The following is a 15,333-nucleotide window of genomic DNA, read 5'->3' as shown; positions in this document are numbered from 1 at the left end:
GACAAAAGCTACCAACGCCAGTGACCTCAGACCAATAGTGCCTGGCTAACTACTATGCTAGAATAGCAAAAAATACCCAAAGCTATAGTTTTTGCTAGGCTTTTATTAAGGCATATCATTACTATTTCAAACATATTTTTTGTGGACACCCCCTCAAGGTAGAGAATTGCAAGTTCCCACTCACCATCAGAATCAACAACTTTTAAGGAGCAAAGAAAGGTCTGGTTCTCCTACTAACTTGGCCGCCAAGTCTTTTCCAGAAGTAGATGGAAGGTCCTATGGAGATTTTATTCATAACTCTCAGGGTCAAAAATGTGGCTGTGAGATGAATAAAAATAAAACATTTCTCAGGAGGACACAAAAGACAGGTGCTTAGTGAGTCCAATTAGTGACAAAGTAGCAGCATTTGAGATCCCCACAGGGGAGTTTGAGATTAAAGAAATACCACAGCAGAATTCTCAGTATCTCACTTCCCACAGTACCTCTGACAAGCTTTCTTTGCCTTGGAGACAAACTCTATTTTTAAAATATCCAAATAAAACTGAGTAAGAAAAGAGGGGAAAAAAAAAAAGAAAATCACATTTACATGGAGAAATTTTAACTCCATTGCTTTCCTAAACAAGAGGACAAAACCTCCTAGTAAAGTGTGGCATTTTAATGAAGAAGCTGTGGAAAATCTTACAGTAACTTGACCTGGAAAATTTAGCTAACTCAGTAAAGGAAATGGGTAATGAATATGTCAATGCTAGCAGCCTTCCTTTCAATTTAGCCATTTTATTATACTTCTCACCTCATTGGGTTTCATGACCTGCCCTTCTAATCACTATTCGAAACATAGACCCTATCGGGTAAGGAGGTCAGCAGAATTATGGCTTTAATACAATTTAATTTATACAATTAGAGAGAAGCTTTGCGGCAAGCAACAAAAGGAAGGATAGAAGGAAATGGGAATATAACCAACTTTCCATTCTCTGCTTTCCAAATCTCAAATTTTCTCAAATTTTCAGAGCTAGGGCTATGCCTCATAGCCACCATAGCCCTCATAACCACTGCTCAAGTGATATTAACCTGCAACATTTTTTTTTTTAATTGAGATCCCAATCCTATCCTACAGGGGTCCTCTGGAGCTTATGAAACATGAACTACTAGGGGGAAAAAAGGCTTCTCTTCCTGGTCTCCCCACAAGGACAGAAAGCTGAGAGGGAACAAAAGGAATTGTTTGCAAAAAGACCTGTCAAAGTCTTATAACCATTAACCAATACCCTCTGGTATTGAGGTAGGATATTGTAGAATGATTCCTCAACAGGGAGGCAGTTTTTGTTAAAAATCGGAAGTTCAGGGGGCAGCTAGGTGGTACAGCGGATAGAGCACCGGCCCTGGAGTCAGGAGTACCTGAGTTCAAATCCAGCCTCAGACACTTAATAATTAGCTAGCTGTGTGGCCTTGGGCAAGCCACTTAACCCCATTTGCCTTGCAAAAACTTTAAAAAAAAAAAAAAAAAAACCTGAAGTTCAACACTTAGGATATTGTAGCAAGACAAATAACCATTCACTCTACAAGCATCCCTAAAGTCTACTGTGATTTCAGCCACAGGGAGGGAGGACAAGATAAGATGAAGTCTGAGCAAAGCCTAGTCCAATGGGTAAAGACTCCATGCATTCCCAAACAGAAAAGCTTTAGGGAATGAGAGTTCTAAACTTGGGATCTGTAAATTTTCTATGTAACTGGTTTTCTTTGAAATGCTAGCTATGTCATTTTATGCTTCGAAAAACATTCTGAAAAGGGGTGCATAGACTTTACCAACCTGACACAGGGATCTATGGCACACACAGAAAGTAAAGAAACCCTGTACTAGGACAAGTGAAGGATTTCAGGTCTGCTCCAGGCTGATTATTTTTGTTATTTTAGGTCTGAGACACCTGGTGTCTTACCTGGGCTCATCCTGTACTCTTCTTTATGTTTATCATTAATTCTTTATGCTTGGAAAATAGTGTGCCCTAACAAGCAGCACAAGAGTTCACATACCCAAGTTTCTTCATAAAAATTTTTAGGTCGGGGCGGCTAGATGGCATAATGGATAAAGCACCGGCCTTGGAGTCAGGAGTACCTGGGTTCAAATCCGGTCTCAGACACTTAATAATTACCTAGCTGTGTGGCCTTAGGCAAGCCACTTAACTGCATCTGCCTTGCAAAAAAAAAAAAACCTAAAAAAAAAATTTTAGGTCATGTAATTCAAATATAAATTGATTACCTTGGAGAAATTTTAGCTCAAAGGTGGCATGGTGCAGATGTCTCAAGAGGTTCATACAGACCTGCAAACAACTTGCCCCACCCCCACCAAGACCAGCAGGAACCTGATTAAAATGCAAGTGGAAAATGTCTAACAAAATAAAAATGCAACATATTGTTAATCAGTCTGCAAAGATCATTTCTACATGAGAAGGAACACCATTGGTATAATGGATCAAAATTTTGTACGACTTTGAATCAGGTCGGATTTGAATTCAGGTACTCCTGACTCCAGGGCCTGTGCTCTATCCACTGCGCCACCTAGCCGCCCCAGGTGGTATCCTTTTGATGGAACTGTAAATTGATTTGAACTTTTGGAAACCAATTTAGAATTGTTTACAAAGTAACCCAAAATTTCCATACTCTTTGATCTAGAGGTCCTGCTTGATACAACATGATTAAAAGTATCATACATAAAAATACAGCTTTAACAGTGTTTTTTTATACTAACAAAGAACTAGAAACAAAAGTAGTTGCCCACCTATCAACAGGAAAATAATTAAACAAGTTGTGTTATATGAATGTAATGGAATATTACTTGCTATAAGGAATGATGAATACAATATAGAGAATAGGAAAATACATGAACTGATACAAAATAAACAGACCCTAGAAAATAATATACCAAATGTCAACAAAAAGAAATAGAACAAATCAAACTGAATACTGTGAAATTTTAATATCTGTGATATAAAAATACACCTTCCTCCCTTCTTTGCAGAGGTAGAGGACTATGGGCATGAAACTCTATAACCTATGTTTAGTAAACAGAATGCTGGCATTAAAGTCAGGAAGACCAGTTCATATTCTGCCTGACACTGGTTAAATATCCATATGCAAGTCACTCAGTCTCTCTGAGCCTCATCTGTAAAATGAGTGGGTTTGACCCAAAGCCCTAAGAATCATAGGTTCTTTTCAGCTTTAAATCTAATGTTCCTATTGTGGACTTGGTTGATGAGTTGATTAGTTTGGCTAGCTTTTTTATTTATTCTTTACATTATTATAAGCAATGGCTTCCTAAAAGGAAGAATAAGGGATAAAGTAGAAAATGTTAAGTGATGTCAGATCAAAATACTTTTTTAATAGACTAGCTGAACTCTTGGTTGGAAAACTGAACTGTGACCAGGTCACAGTTTACTCTTCAGAAGAGTAAAACTGTTGGCAGGCCTCCCCGCCCTTTTCTTTGAGGATCTTGTCATATGTTTACTCTTCCCTTTCCTTTGATTCCCTGGATGTCACAGGAATTCTAAAGCAACTCAAATCACTTTTTCTCCAGGAATGAAAACCATCTTTATCCTATCTTCTGAATGACTGCTGTGTTAGTGGGTGTTTTCCAGTATTAAAGCTAATTCTCCATACAAGGGATTTACTGGCTATGTTAATACTTTTTAAGGAAGATTTAGCTATGCATCTTTCAGGTTAAAAAACATACTTTTAATCCCATGTGATCTAGACACTGCACCATCTCTCTCCCCTCAACATTTGCTTTTCAAAGGAAAACCCATGAGTGCCCAGGTAAACTATTGGCAAGGTCCAAAAGTCCTAAGTTCACAAGATTCTTGGACTGTGTAAGCAAAAGATGTACCTACTGAAGGAATTCATTGAACATTATCTTCATTTCAGATTTGTCTTATGTCCCTGGGAATTAGACCAAAATTCTACCTGCCTCTGGAAACTAAGAAATAAATCACTTTTTGTGATCTCATATTACTTTCATCACACTAAAAGCACCAATGGTACTGGATTATCTTTCCAGTAGAATTTATCTATTCAGAAACAAAATTGTCTCTGGGAACCTGCAAAGGATAATAAAACATTTTATTTTTAGAAAATTTCAATATTTTCCAAACTTTGGCATTCAATCTCAACCACCACCACCCCCCCCAGCAGAAGTCAACATCACAGTAATATCATCAGGACTGCCAGTGCCCAGAAGCATCTGGCTGACTCTATCTCAGTGAAAGATAGGAATGATTCTTGTTAAAAAGAGAACTGATTCCAGTACAAAGAAAGTTTCAGAAACAGGAAAGGACCAAGAATTTTATCTCTTGCCAGAATGCCACCAGCTACTACTAGTTGGGAGTTTCATAATCACTTGTTTCTCCTCTGGACTGAAATGCAAGATAGTCAATATGGCTGTGAGTGTCTGCTGTCGGCCCAAAGAGTCAGACAAGGTTAAGAAACGGTAGATTATATTTTTTAAGTACTCCAGATTGGCCCCCTCCCTGCTTTGGTCCCTGATACTTTTTTCAATGTGGCTCTGTAGAGCACAAACTTGTTCTCGGTGCTGTTCACCCTCCACAATCAGCCTGTCCTGAAGCTGGTGTACCTCCACTTCAAGCTTATGCTTTTGTTTCCTCAAAGATGTTATCTCAACCTCCTTCCGAGCCAGCTGTTCAGCATACAAGAAGAAAGTAGGTTCATTTGATGCAGCCAGGTGCAGGGCTTGGGTCAAACTGTCCGGAGATGAGTCACTCACATCTCCGTTATTCCCTTGGCCCACTGAGGTCTTATGTCCCTGCAGCCCAGAACACAAAGCCACAGAGCGTAGCTGCTCTAGTTCCAAGTCCTTTTCAGCAAGCACTGCTAGAGCACGGTCCCTCTGTTTGTGTAGCTCTTCTTCAAGTTTCAGAGTCCGGTCTCGAAAATCAAGCTGGCTCCTCTCCAGTTCCTGCCGATGGACCTGCTGCAGCTGAGCCAACTCCTGCTTCCAGTTCTCTGCCTCTTGTTGGTGTTGCCGTTCTAGTTCTTCACAGGACAGTCGAAGGGAAATGTACTTCTCCTTCAGCTCTGCAAGCTGCTCCTGGTTTTCCTCCAATTCCTTGGCCAGGTTGCCATCCTTGGTTGTTTTGCTTTTGAGGACAACCTGGGCCCTCATTTTGTACCTTTCAAACTCCTCTTTGAGCTGCTTTAGTTCTTGCTGGTAGTAGAGCGCAGTGGCCTTTTCCCCATCAGCAGCATCTGAGTTTGTCAGCATCTCTATTTCACATAATTTTTCCACATTTAGAGACACCTGGCTCTTCCTGGCTGCAATCTGCAACAGCCTCCTCAGTTTTTCCATCTTATCCTTAAGGACATTGACATCCAGGCTAGTCTCTTCATTGTGGCTGTCCAGGGGAGAACGACTAGAGGCCGCAAGAGCAAGTGTCTTATTCTCCATATCCAGTTGTAGAAGGCGATCCTTTAGCTTTTGAATGGCCATTTGGTCCTTTTGCTTAGCTTTCTCATAGGTGCCCAGCAGTTCAGACACTTCTGAAACTTGGTTCTCTAGGGCAGCCACCCTTTGTTCCTCCATCTGAGAATACTGACGGAGCTGCTCCTCTGCCAGAGCGGTCTAAAAGCCAAGAAAATGAACAAAGATGAATTAAGAGAGTGCAGAACCTTGTCACTGAATCTAGGAAAGGAAGGAGAGAGAAAGGGCATCTAAACAATGTGTTGGCAGGAATGGGAAGAACCTTGGGGAATTTTTTCATTGATTCAGGTGTCAATAAAACTTATTACTATCCACTCCATTCTGCCCTCACCCCTGGAAGACTCAAAATTTATTATTATACCAAATAATACATTAATCTCATTTTATGTGACATGACAAAGATCACAAGGGCAGCAATACCATTAACCAGATCAAGTCAAAACAAATGCATTACAGTTATTCTGTGAGTAGCATCAACATCATCTTTAGCTCAAGAAGTGCAAAGAGAATCCTCCATGAATCCTACCCTGATCCACTCAACTTGAAATGTCCTCACTCCCTCCTCAAATTTTACTTTATCACTTTATCCAGACCTCTTCTTTGTCTTCTCAAACACTATCATGTATCATGCTTATCTGTGTCCATATAATGTTTCTTCCTACCACCTGTTTCCCAATAGAATGTAAGTTCCTTGAGACATGGAATTTTACCCCCTTTGTAATCCTGTAAGCCTGGCACAGCAAACTAGCACATGATAGGCAAGTCTGTTGAATCTTCATGTAGGCAGTACTATTTAGCTTTTAGTTCCTCTATTTTTGTCACACATCTAGCACATTATAACTATCACCCTTAATCTATTGTTGATGCTCCCCCAATCCTTCTCAGAACCTGCATGCTACTCAGAATCAAACAGGGACCCTCATAAAATCTAAAAGACTATTCTAGCACATTCATCTTCAGAACAAATCTTGACTGATAACAATTGAAGGAAACTGTCTCCTTCTGGAAAAAAAAAGTCAACCACACACACACAGAATACAGTACTTTACTGTTTTCCTGAACACAGCTGTTAAGAAGCTAGTGCCTAGAATCTGGGAACACTCCAATTTCATTCCAAACAGCACCCACAAACACCACATCCCCTTAGAAGTCGGCTCTGTAAGTTCTGTAAGCACCAATTAGACCAAGATAGATTTGTCCTTGAGAAATTTGGGGTAAGAACCATGAGAATATAGGAACTGAAAGCATGAGGAGATGTATCTGATCCAAACCCCCCATTTTGCAAAAGAGAAAACCAAGTTCTTAAAAAATAAAGCAATTTGTGTAAATGTATAAAGATAAAACGTGACACAGAGAAGGTCTTCTCATTACAAAATTTAGTGCTCCTTTCAACTACAGTTAGAATACTTGCAAAGATGAAAAAGTTTAATACTATCAGTCTCAGATTCAGTACCTAGAGGTTTGAATCAGGTGAACTTACCTTCCTCATTTCCTGCTGCAACTGGATCTGGAAATGGCTCTTAAGGTGGGCGGCTTCCTCCTGAAGTTCTTCCACCCTAGGGTCTGGATGACTCTTCTCCTCCCGAAGAGCCTGCAGCTCACGCTTTAGCTCCTCCACTTCGCGGGTCAACTGTTTGATCTGTAACTCAAACCCTTCCACCTGGTCAGCTGAATAGGCCTGTCCGGCCAGGGCTTCCCGGGTCTCCTCCAGCTGTAGCTCGATATCTTGCCTTAGGGTTCTCTCTCCTTGAAGCAATTTCTGCAGCTCCCTCAGCATCAAAGCATGATCGCTCTGCTCCTGGGCCCTGTCATGCTGCTGGGTGATGAGCCTGGCTTTAGTTTCTGCCATCTGCTCCTGCAGCCCCTGGAGCTCCCCCTCCAGCCGGCACCGTTCTTCCTCGGCCTTTCTGCAGACATCCTCCAAGTCTTGCTTCATTTTCTTTTTATCAGCTTGGTAGGAGGCCTCCATGCGAGACTTCTCTTGGGTGACGGTGGCCAAAGAGCTGGTCAGCGTGGCCAGCTGGGTCTTCAGTTGGTGCAGCCGCTTGTCCAGCTCCCCGCCTCCGGCGGCTGGCGCATCCCCACTGCTGGAGCTAACGCCGCTCTCTGAGCCGCTGGCCTCCTCGGCCTTGGGAGGCGGCGGGCCGGAGGCCAGCCGCTCCTCCTCGCCGCCGAGGTCGCCCCTGGTGCTGGTCAGGCTGGCCGCGGTGTCCTGGCTGGTGGCGGTGCCCGCGCTGTCCTCGCTGTGTGTGGAGCTGCGGTCATCCGCAGCCTCGGCCGGCGGCTGGGCAGCGGCTTGGCCCGCGTCCTCGGCCTCGTGGGAGGCGGACAGCACCTTGAGGCTGGCCTCCAGGGCCTCCTTCTCCTTCAGCAGGCTCTTGTAGGCCCGGACCACGTCCTTGAGGCGGGCCTGGTACTGCAGCAGCTGCTTCTTCTGCGCCTCGATGGTCTCCAGCAGGTCCTTCTTGCTGGGCCCGCCGCCGAAGTTCATGCCAAACTTCTCCATGGCAGGGGCTGCTCCGTGACCTCACCGCTCGCAGGGCCGGGGGCATGCGGGGGAGGGTCCGAGCTCTTTCCCGCCTCCGACCCCCGCGGGGGCCAGCGGGGCGACCGGACGCCGCCGCCTCCTTCGCTCCCTTTTACCTCCGGACCAGGTTCCAGCTCCCAGCCCGACTCAGTAACTTCAGTCAGTTGCCAACAACGCTTCCGGATCCGCCGGAAGTGCGGGTGGGCCTCCGGGATAGGCGCACGCTCGGAGGGGAGGCGGGACTTAGAGCGAAGGGGCGGGGCACGGAGGGGCGGGGCCTTGAGCCCTAGGTGAGTCCGGGCAGCTGGGGCTTGGTGACTCAGCCCAATAACTGAGCCCGAGGGAAATGCAGAGACCCCCTATGCCAGCTTACGACCACCTCTTTTAGGCCATGGACCCCAGATGATATCTATTACACAGTATGCGGCTCTTGATGAAAATTCTTGCCTGAAACGAAGAAGAGAGTACGGCGGGGGGGGGGGGGGGGCGCTGTTCACGTAACCTCGGTGTCTGCCCGTTTTCTCATCTGTAAAATGGGGATAATAGCATCTACCTCATGTGGTGGTTGTGAAGATTAAATAACTTTATGAACATACTAGTTATTATACTATCCACCCAGAAGATCCAAAAAAATGCAGCAATTGGGGTCATTTGGCGTTTGATATCTAAATTTGCAAATTGGCCGTCTGCAGACTTCTAGTTTCATTCCATTCAGCAAGTGTTTATGTCTAGTGTTTCTTGGTATAGCCGAAGGAAATCCTGAATTTATGAGTCTAAGGCTTGAATTCAAATCTATATCTTTCTACCTGTGTAATCTTTTTTTTTTAGTTTTTGCTAGGCAATGGGGTTCAGTGGCTTGCCCAAGGCCACACAGCTAGGTAATTATGAAGTGTCTGAGGCCGGATTTGAACCCAGGTCCTCCTGACTCCAGGGCTGGCGCTCTATCCACTGCCCCACCTAGCTGCCCCTCTACCTGTGTAATCTTAGGCAATGTTTCTCTTAAAAATTTCCTCATTTGTCAGATGCAAAGATGACACTTCTGCCCTTTCAATTCAAAAGGTTTATTGTTAGGGGCGGCTAGGTGGCTCAGTGGATAGAGCGCAGGCCCTAAAGTCAGGAGGACGTGAGCTCCAATCCGGCCTAGCTCTGCGACACAGAGCCAATCACCTAATAGCATTCCCTCTAAAAAAAGGGGGCAGGGGCTATTGTGTGAGATGTGTTTGTGTGACTACAAAGAGGAAAAAAGCAAATCAGAAGATTGCATCTGGATCTGAATATGCTTTCTGCCCTTAGATTCTAGGGCACTTTACTTTCTGCCAATCCATTTAATTCAAGCAATGGATTACTATGTGCTTAGCTAGAGGTTGTCAGAGATATAAAGTATAAGAGGAAATTTTTGCTTTAAAGACATAAATTCTTACTCTCCTCTGCCTCTTACTTATATGAGGGGAGGGGGCAAGGAATGGCAAGGCAAAGCACACTCGGGTTCCCCAGAATGACTGATCTTGAAAAAACCCGGCGCCTTGAAAGCAGGGACTGTCTTGCTTGCCTTTGTGACCTCAGCACAGCGCAGCTTCTGGGTCATTCTAGGTCAATACCCACTTCCATCTAGCTATCATCACTTTAGGAGAGTTGGGAAGTTCAGGTCAGAGTCCGCACGCCTTACGTTGCAGTGGAAGCAAACAGCGGCTTGAAGCACGTTATATTCCTAATTCTTACATCAGTACTTAAGCCCCTCGGGATACCTGGAGATAGGGTCGGTGTCCGGAGCCCCTCCTCGCTTTGCAGTGGCTCTGGGGAAGGATGGAGACGAGGTTAAGGAGCAGGAGGCGCTGCCTCTCAGCAGGCACGGGGAAGAGGAGCCGCATCTGTTGCAAGCGATCCCGCTCGGAAGGCGGTGAGCTGGGCTCCGGGGTCGGGATTTGGTGATGACCGCGCCTCCCTCCTCGCTCCTGGACCAGGCGGCCCAGGTGGGATGCTCCAGCCCGCCGCGGCTTCTTCGCGGCGCTCAATTGCCCTCGGTGGAAGGGAGCGCTCGGGAGCGGGCGGCCGCGGCCGGTGCCCGCGGCCGGTGCCCCTTGCCCGGGCGGCTCCGGCTCCAGGGGGCGGGGCGGGGCGGGGCGGGGCCGGGGCGGGGCCGCGTGACGTCACGCCGGCCCCGGCAGCGCGGAGGCGGCCCCGGTTCCTGCCGCCGCGGCTGCTCGTCCCCCCAGCAACCCGCCGGCTCCCGCTGCCCGCTCCTCCCGCCCGGCCCGGCCATGGGCCTCACGGTGTCCGCGCTCTTCTCGCGGATCTTCGGGAAGAAGCAGATGCGGATCCTCATGGGTGAGGTCTGGGCCCGCGCCACCCCCTCCCCCCGCAGCGTCCCCGCCCGGCCCGGCCCGGCCCGGCCCAGCCCGGCCCCGCGCCCGTGCCCGGCTCCCCTTCCTTCCCCGGGGGTGGGGTGGGGGCGGAGGGGCGGGGGGCGGGGCCGCCCCCACGCGAGACTCGGCCGTGGGCGGCCCGCGGGCCTGCCGCGGGTAGGGGTTTTGTTCGGCCCGGGGGCCGCCCAGGCTCGCCCCCCGGGTCCGGCAGCCGCCTCTCCGTTGCAGTGGGCTTGGATGCCGCAGGCAAGACCACGATCCTCTACAAACTGAAGCTGGGCGAGATTGTCACCACCATCCCCACCATAGGTGAGCCCCCGGGGGTGCCGGAGCCCCTGCATCCCCGACACCTAGGAGGCCGCGTTAGGAAAGTAGGGCACGGCGTCCTGGCCGCGGCCCCTGCGGGCCCGGGCCCGGGCCCCACCGCCTCCGTTCCTCGGGGGACTCCCAGAACTTCTGTCCACGCGGATCTCCCGCGGCGTTTGTGCACTCGAACGTACCTGCGCCCCTCCTCCCCCCCAGGCTTCCCCCCTGTTCCCTTTCCTCGCAGGCTTCAACGTGGAGACAGTGGAATATAAGAACATTTGTTTCACCGTCTGGGATGTGGGCGGCCAGGACAAGATTCGGCCTCTCTGGAGGCACTACTTCCAAAACACTCAGGTGGGCCAGAGACTTGGGGGTCCCCACTGCCTCCAAAATAAAATCCATTCCTCTTTCTAGTATCTGTGAAGCACCTGCTATGTGCCAGGTGCTAGATTAGGTGCTGCAGATAAAAATAAAATAGCCCTCTGCCCTCAAGGAACTCTCATTGGACTTTCTTGCCATTTTGTCAACTTTCAGATTCTAGCCACTTTGACCTAGCTAGCTTTCCTGCCTCTGTGCTTCTGCTCATCGTTCTTCTGCCTTGAATATTCCTATCTTTCACTCTTACTCCACACACACACTCTCTCTCTCTCCAATCTCCTCCACCTACCTATTGAAATTCAAGGTCCACTTTCTTCTCTATGAAGTTTTTCACTTATCTCTCCAGCCAGAAGCAATTTTTCCTTTTATGTTTCCATAACTTTTGCTTGGATCCCCTGTAAATGGCCCTGATAAAATTCTTCTTCATATGATATTGCTACCTATCCTTATATATTAATAAATATTTTGAGAATAGAGAATATATTCCTCCCCCCCTTCCAGGGTTTTGCATATAACAGAGACTCAAAAAGATGTTTTAGGCTTGAGAGTTGGGGTTTTTTTTTTTTTTGGTTTGTTTCATTTTTTAAATAAAGAACAATCCATTGATGATGAAAGTAGAGTTATAGAAAAGGGAAGGGATGAAAACTGGGCTAACTGTTCTTTCCCTCCCCCATCCCCACCCTATTAGGGTCTTATCTTTGTAGTGGACAGTAATGACAGAGAGCGGGTTCAGGAATCTGCTGATGAACTTCAGAAGATGGTGAGTACCAGATGGGCTATGGTGAACATTGAACAATGATCTCTCTCTCTCTCATGAGTCAGAAATAGCAGACACACTGAAAACAAGACCACGTTGCAGCCTAGGCCAGGAGATAAGAGTTGGGTTTTTTCATGGATATAAAATCTCATGTTGATTCACACTGGGTAAGGAAAAAGAAGGAAGCTCTTTCTGTTATGTTAGGGGATAAAGCAAGTAAAATAGACTTTTTTTTAATCCTTCAATCATGCCTCAGGGGGTATTAGCCAAGGTGGGAAGGGAAATAGCTTATAAGGAGGTAGGTTGTATGTTGTATTTTTTATTACGTTGAAGTAGATTTATATCTCATTTCCCAAGAACAGATATGGGTCATTTATAAGGCCCAGATGATTTCATTCAGATGAATAATTTTTTAAATTTGTTTTTATAATGCCTGTAATATTAGCTATATAGACTAGCATTTCCTTAAGCAATTTCCTCAGAACAGTGTGAGGCTTGAGATAAACAAATTATATAAAGAACTCACAAATCCTGGTCTAGGGATATAGAATACTCACAGAAAAAAAGTTGAAAAATGTTAGTTCAAAAATCAAAGAAATTGAACTTATTTTCATGCTGAAAAAAATGCATGCAATAAGTATTTTTGATGCATTCACATATAATATTGTTGGGGAGGGGGAATATCACTTGAATTGAGATCCTTGTCCCAGAAACTCCTCAAATTATGTGAATCATCAGGGTTATACAGAACCCAGTTTGAGATATATTGATATGAAAATAACTGACTTTCCTCTAGTATTCTGCAATTCACAAAACATCTTTCACATTTTATATGAATATATTTTGTTATAATATTAATATATTATTAAGTTCATGACAGCTCTGTGAAGTAGATAGAACAAAAAGTGTCCCATTTTTCAAATGAGGCTTGGAAATACCACATTCTAATGATTTTTTGAATATTCTTGTCTAGAAGTGGGTGAGGGGTGAAGGGTGGTAATGTGCTAGGTGAGACTCAGGAAGACTTTAGCTCAAGTCTGACCTCAGGTACTAGCTGTGTGAACCTACACAAGCCACTTAATTTCTCTCTGCCTCAGTTTCCTCAGCTGTACTATAGAGAATTCATAATAGCACCTACCTTCCACAGTTATTAACTGATCCTTCCTTCCTACAGTGTTTGTCTTGCCTCTCTTGGAAAAAATGTCAGTAAGTCAATTGATAAGTGAATGAATCCTTATCTCATCCTTGGATTCTTTTCTCCCCCAAGCTCCAGGAGGATGAGCTTCGGGAGGCTGTGCTGCTGGTGTTTGCAAATAAGCAGGACATGCCAAATGCGATGCCTGTGAGCGAACTGACTGACAAGTTGGGTTTGCAGAGCTTGCGGAGCCGGACTGTGAGTGTGTCTCCTCCCTAGTAGGGGCATTGGGATGGGGGAAACCCTGAAAAAGTGAAGACTGTCATGAGAACTGCCTACCATCCCCCCCCCTTCCCCCACCATGGAGCCTCTTGTCCAGTTGGCTAACTTCTCCTTCTTCCCTTACAGTGGTATGTCCAAGCAACCTGTGCTACCCAGGGTACAGGCCTGTATGATGGGCTGGACTGGCTGTCCCATGAGCTGTCAAAGCGCTAATTACCCCAGGGGCAAAACCCCTGCTGGAAGAAAATTCCCAGGTTGTATCACTTGGACAATTGAACTCTTGAGGACTCCTGAAGCAGCATCCCCAATCCTACCCCACCCCACTCCTTCTCAAAAACACACACACACACACACACACACACACACACACACACACACACACACACAGAGTCACTCTCACAGCTGCTCTTGCCTGCATGTTCTCTCTTACCAGGACCCAATAGACTAACCCTCTGGGTACTGGGTGGTGGGGGGAGGGTGGAAGGGGTTATTATCTCCTGACTCCCTGGGAATGTGGAAGCAGCTACAGGAACTAAGACCTTCCAGAAAAGAAACTGGGTTGACATTTTGATTTTATTGTTTTGGGTACATTTCTTGGGGGTATGTGGGGAGGGGAGGGGGACCAGACTGGTGCTGTGATTCAGTGCTGGATATTGAATAATAAATTTGCTGTGGTTTGTACTTTTGTCGTTGCCTTCATCTCTGGAATGGGAACAAATCATGACCTCATTTGCAGGGTACCTTGGGGTAGTTACCTACCTTGGAGATTTGTTTTTGTGAGGAACGCTCTTTATAAACCTTAAAGCCTTCAAGTGAGTCACTAATGGAAGTGTTGCCTGGGAGAGTGATGGAGATGCTGACAGCAAAAGAGGCAAATGTGCTGTGGGTTAAGGGGGCTGAATAGTATAGCCTTTTTATTAATTATCTTGGCTGCTTGGCTCAGCCTCACTTTAAGGCCTATACCTGAGGCTAGACAGTAAAAGGGCCATGCAGTCCTGTCCTTGCTTAAGGGACTTAACTGTCTCTCAACAGGAGCTCTGGTTGCTCCATCATCTCTCTTACTGTGGACCTCTCCACTGGAATAGCAGGTCTTAAAGCCTACGGAATTCTATGATTTCAGTGGATGAAGCTCTCCAGCTGAAGGGAAGGGAGTTTAAATTTAAGCAAGACAGCGCTACCGCCTCTTCTCTAATACAGCTGATGGTTTTCCTCAACTTTGAACCTCTAGTAAAGAATCAAACCTCCCACCATTTTTCTTTAAATGACCTATTTACTTTAATTGTCTCTTCCCCCACCCCACCTTCATTTCCCTGGGGCTTCCAATACTGCTTTATCTCTTTGTTATTCATGTATCTGCACCTCTGTAAGAGCAGAAATTAGCCATATAGAGACCTTTTTTTTAATGGTAGCATTGTGGGAACCAAATGACTGGATCCTCTACTGCTTTCTTGCATTCAAGTTCTTTGCCTATTGCACCACTGGTTACCAATTATGCCCTTATAAAAAACAAGTATAGCTGGGAGTTTAGGGGGAGGTGGAAAGGTAGATGGAGGAAGGGAGAGGAAGATGATAACCTGTGTCATTTATGTTGCTGTATCATTTCCCTTAGCCTAATTATGAGTCCTCACATCACTTCTTCCTAAAACCCAATGTTGCACTCTGACCCCTTTTGCTCAAAGATTCAACATTCTCAATAGTTTTTTTTTTCCCTCCTCACATTCTTAGGCTAGAGGGATTCCTCAATCCTAAGGGAATCTCATACCATTGAATAGAGATTGAGAATGTTTTCTCCAGTTTAACAAAGAAGGAAACAAAGACCCAGAAGGAGGACTTGCCTGAAGTCCCAAGTTGGTCATAGAAGAGTCAAGAGGTTTGTGATTTCCAGTCTTGGGTCCAACATGGCTCTCTACAGGATAATATAGATCACCATGGGCCCTAGGTTCTTATTCACTGTGGAGTGACAGTTTGACAAATGTGGAGGGGTGTATTTATAAAGGATTGGGATCATGCCTTGTCCCACTATAGGGCAATGACAGGCAGACCTCTAGGGAAAGGAGGCAACCTTTATGGTCACAATGCTCACGGGTCACAGAGGTGGCTAAG

General features: G+C 45.9%; 2 protein-coding genes across 2 annotated transcripts; one reads left to right on the top strand and one right to left on the bottom strand.

Annotated features, from left to right (window-relative positions):
- Positions 1 to 324: 324 nt before the first annotated feature.
- On the bottom strand, positions 325 to 9,836 carry GCC1 (GRIP and coiled-coil domain containing 1). The gene is made up of 3 exons (XM_074193770.1): positions 9,755 to 9,836; positions 6,963 to 8,456; positions 325 to 5,623 (listed from the first exon to the last, which is right to left on the bottom strand). The coding sequence occupies exons 2-3, from the start codon at positions 7,986 to 7,988 to the stop codon at positions 4,331 to 4,333; spliced, it is 2,319 nt and encodes a 772-aa protein (XP_074049871.1). The 5' UTR covers positions 7,989 to 8,456; positions 9,755 to 9,836; the 3' UTR covers positions 325 to 4,330.
- A 319-nt stretch (positions 9,837 to 10,155) lies between these two features.
- Positions 10,156 to 13,828, top strand: ARF5 (ARF GTPase 5). The gene is made up of 6 exons (XM_074193775.1): positions 10,156 to 10,334; positions 10,601 to 10,681; positions 10,923 to 11,032; positions 11,745 to 11,816; positions 13,081 to 13,206; positions 13,357 to 13,828. Exons 1-6 carry the CDS (start codon positions 10,268 to 10,270, stop codon positions 13,441 to 13,443), a joined length of 543 nt encoding a protein of 180 aa, XP_074049876.1. The 5' UTR covers positions 10,156 to 10,267; the 3' UTR covers positions 13,444 to 13,828.
- The last annotated feature ends 1,505 nt before the right edge of the window (positions 13,829 to 15,333 follow it).

The sequence above is a fragment of the Macrotis lagotis genome, chromosome 7 (genome assembly GCF_037893015.1).
Source record: "Macrotis lagotis isolate mMagLag1 chromosome 7, bilby.v1.9.chrom.fasta, whole genome shotgun sequence".
Classification (NCBI taxonomy): Eukaryota; Metazoa; Chordata; class Mammalia; order Peramelemorphia; family Peramelidae; genus Macrotis; species Macrotis lagotis.
Note: the sequence above shows the minus strand (reverse complement) of the source record. Positions and strands in the feature narration are given on the sequence as shown.

Coding starts and splice junctions, on each gene's coding strand:
- GCC1 (XM_074193770.1), bottom strand. CDS start 7,988: ATGGAGAAGTTTGGCATGAACTTCGGCGGCGGGCCCAGCAAGAAGGAC. Junction 5,624..6,962: donor TGCAGCAGGAAATGAGGAAG/GTAAGTTCACCT, acceptor CTTGGCTTTTAG/ACCGCTCTGGCAGAGGAGCA.
- ARF5 (XM_074193775.1), top strand. CDS start 10,268: ATGGGCCTCACGGTGTCCGCGCTCTTCTCGCGGATCTTCGGGAAGAAG. Junction 10,682..10,922: donor CACCACCATCCCCACCATAG/GTGAGCCCCCGG, acceptor CTTTCCTCGCAG/GCTTCAACGTGGAGACAGTG. Junction 11,817..13,080: donor CTGATGAACTTCAGAAGATG/GTGAGTACCAGA, acceptor TTCTCCCCCAAG/CTCCAGGAGGATGAGCTTCG.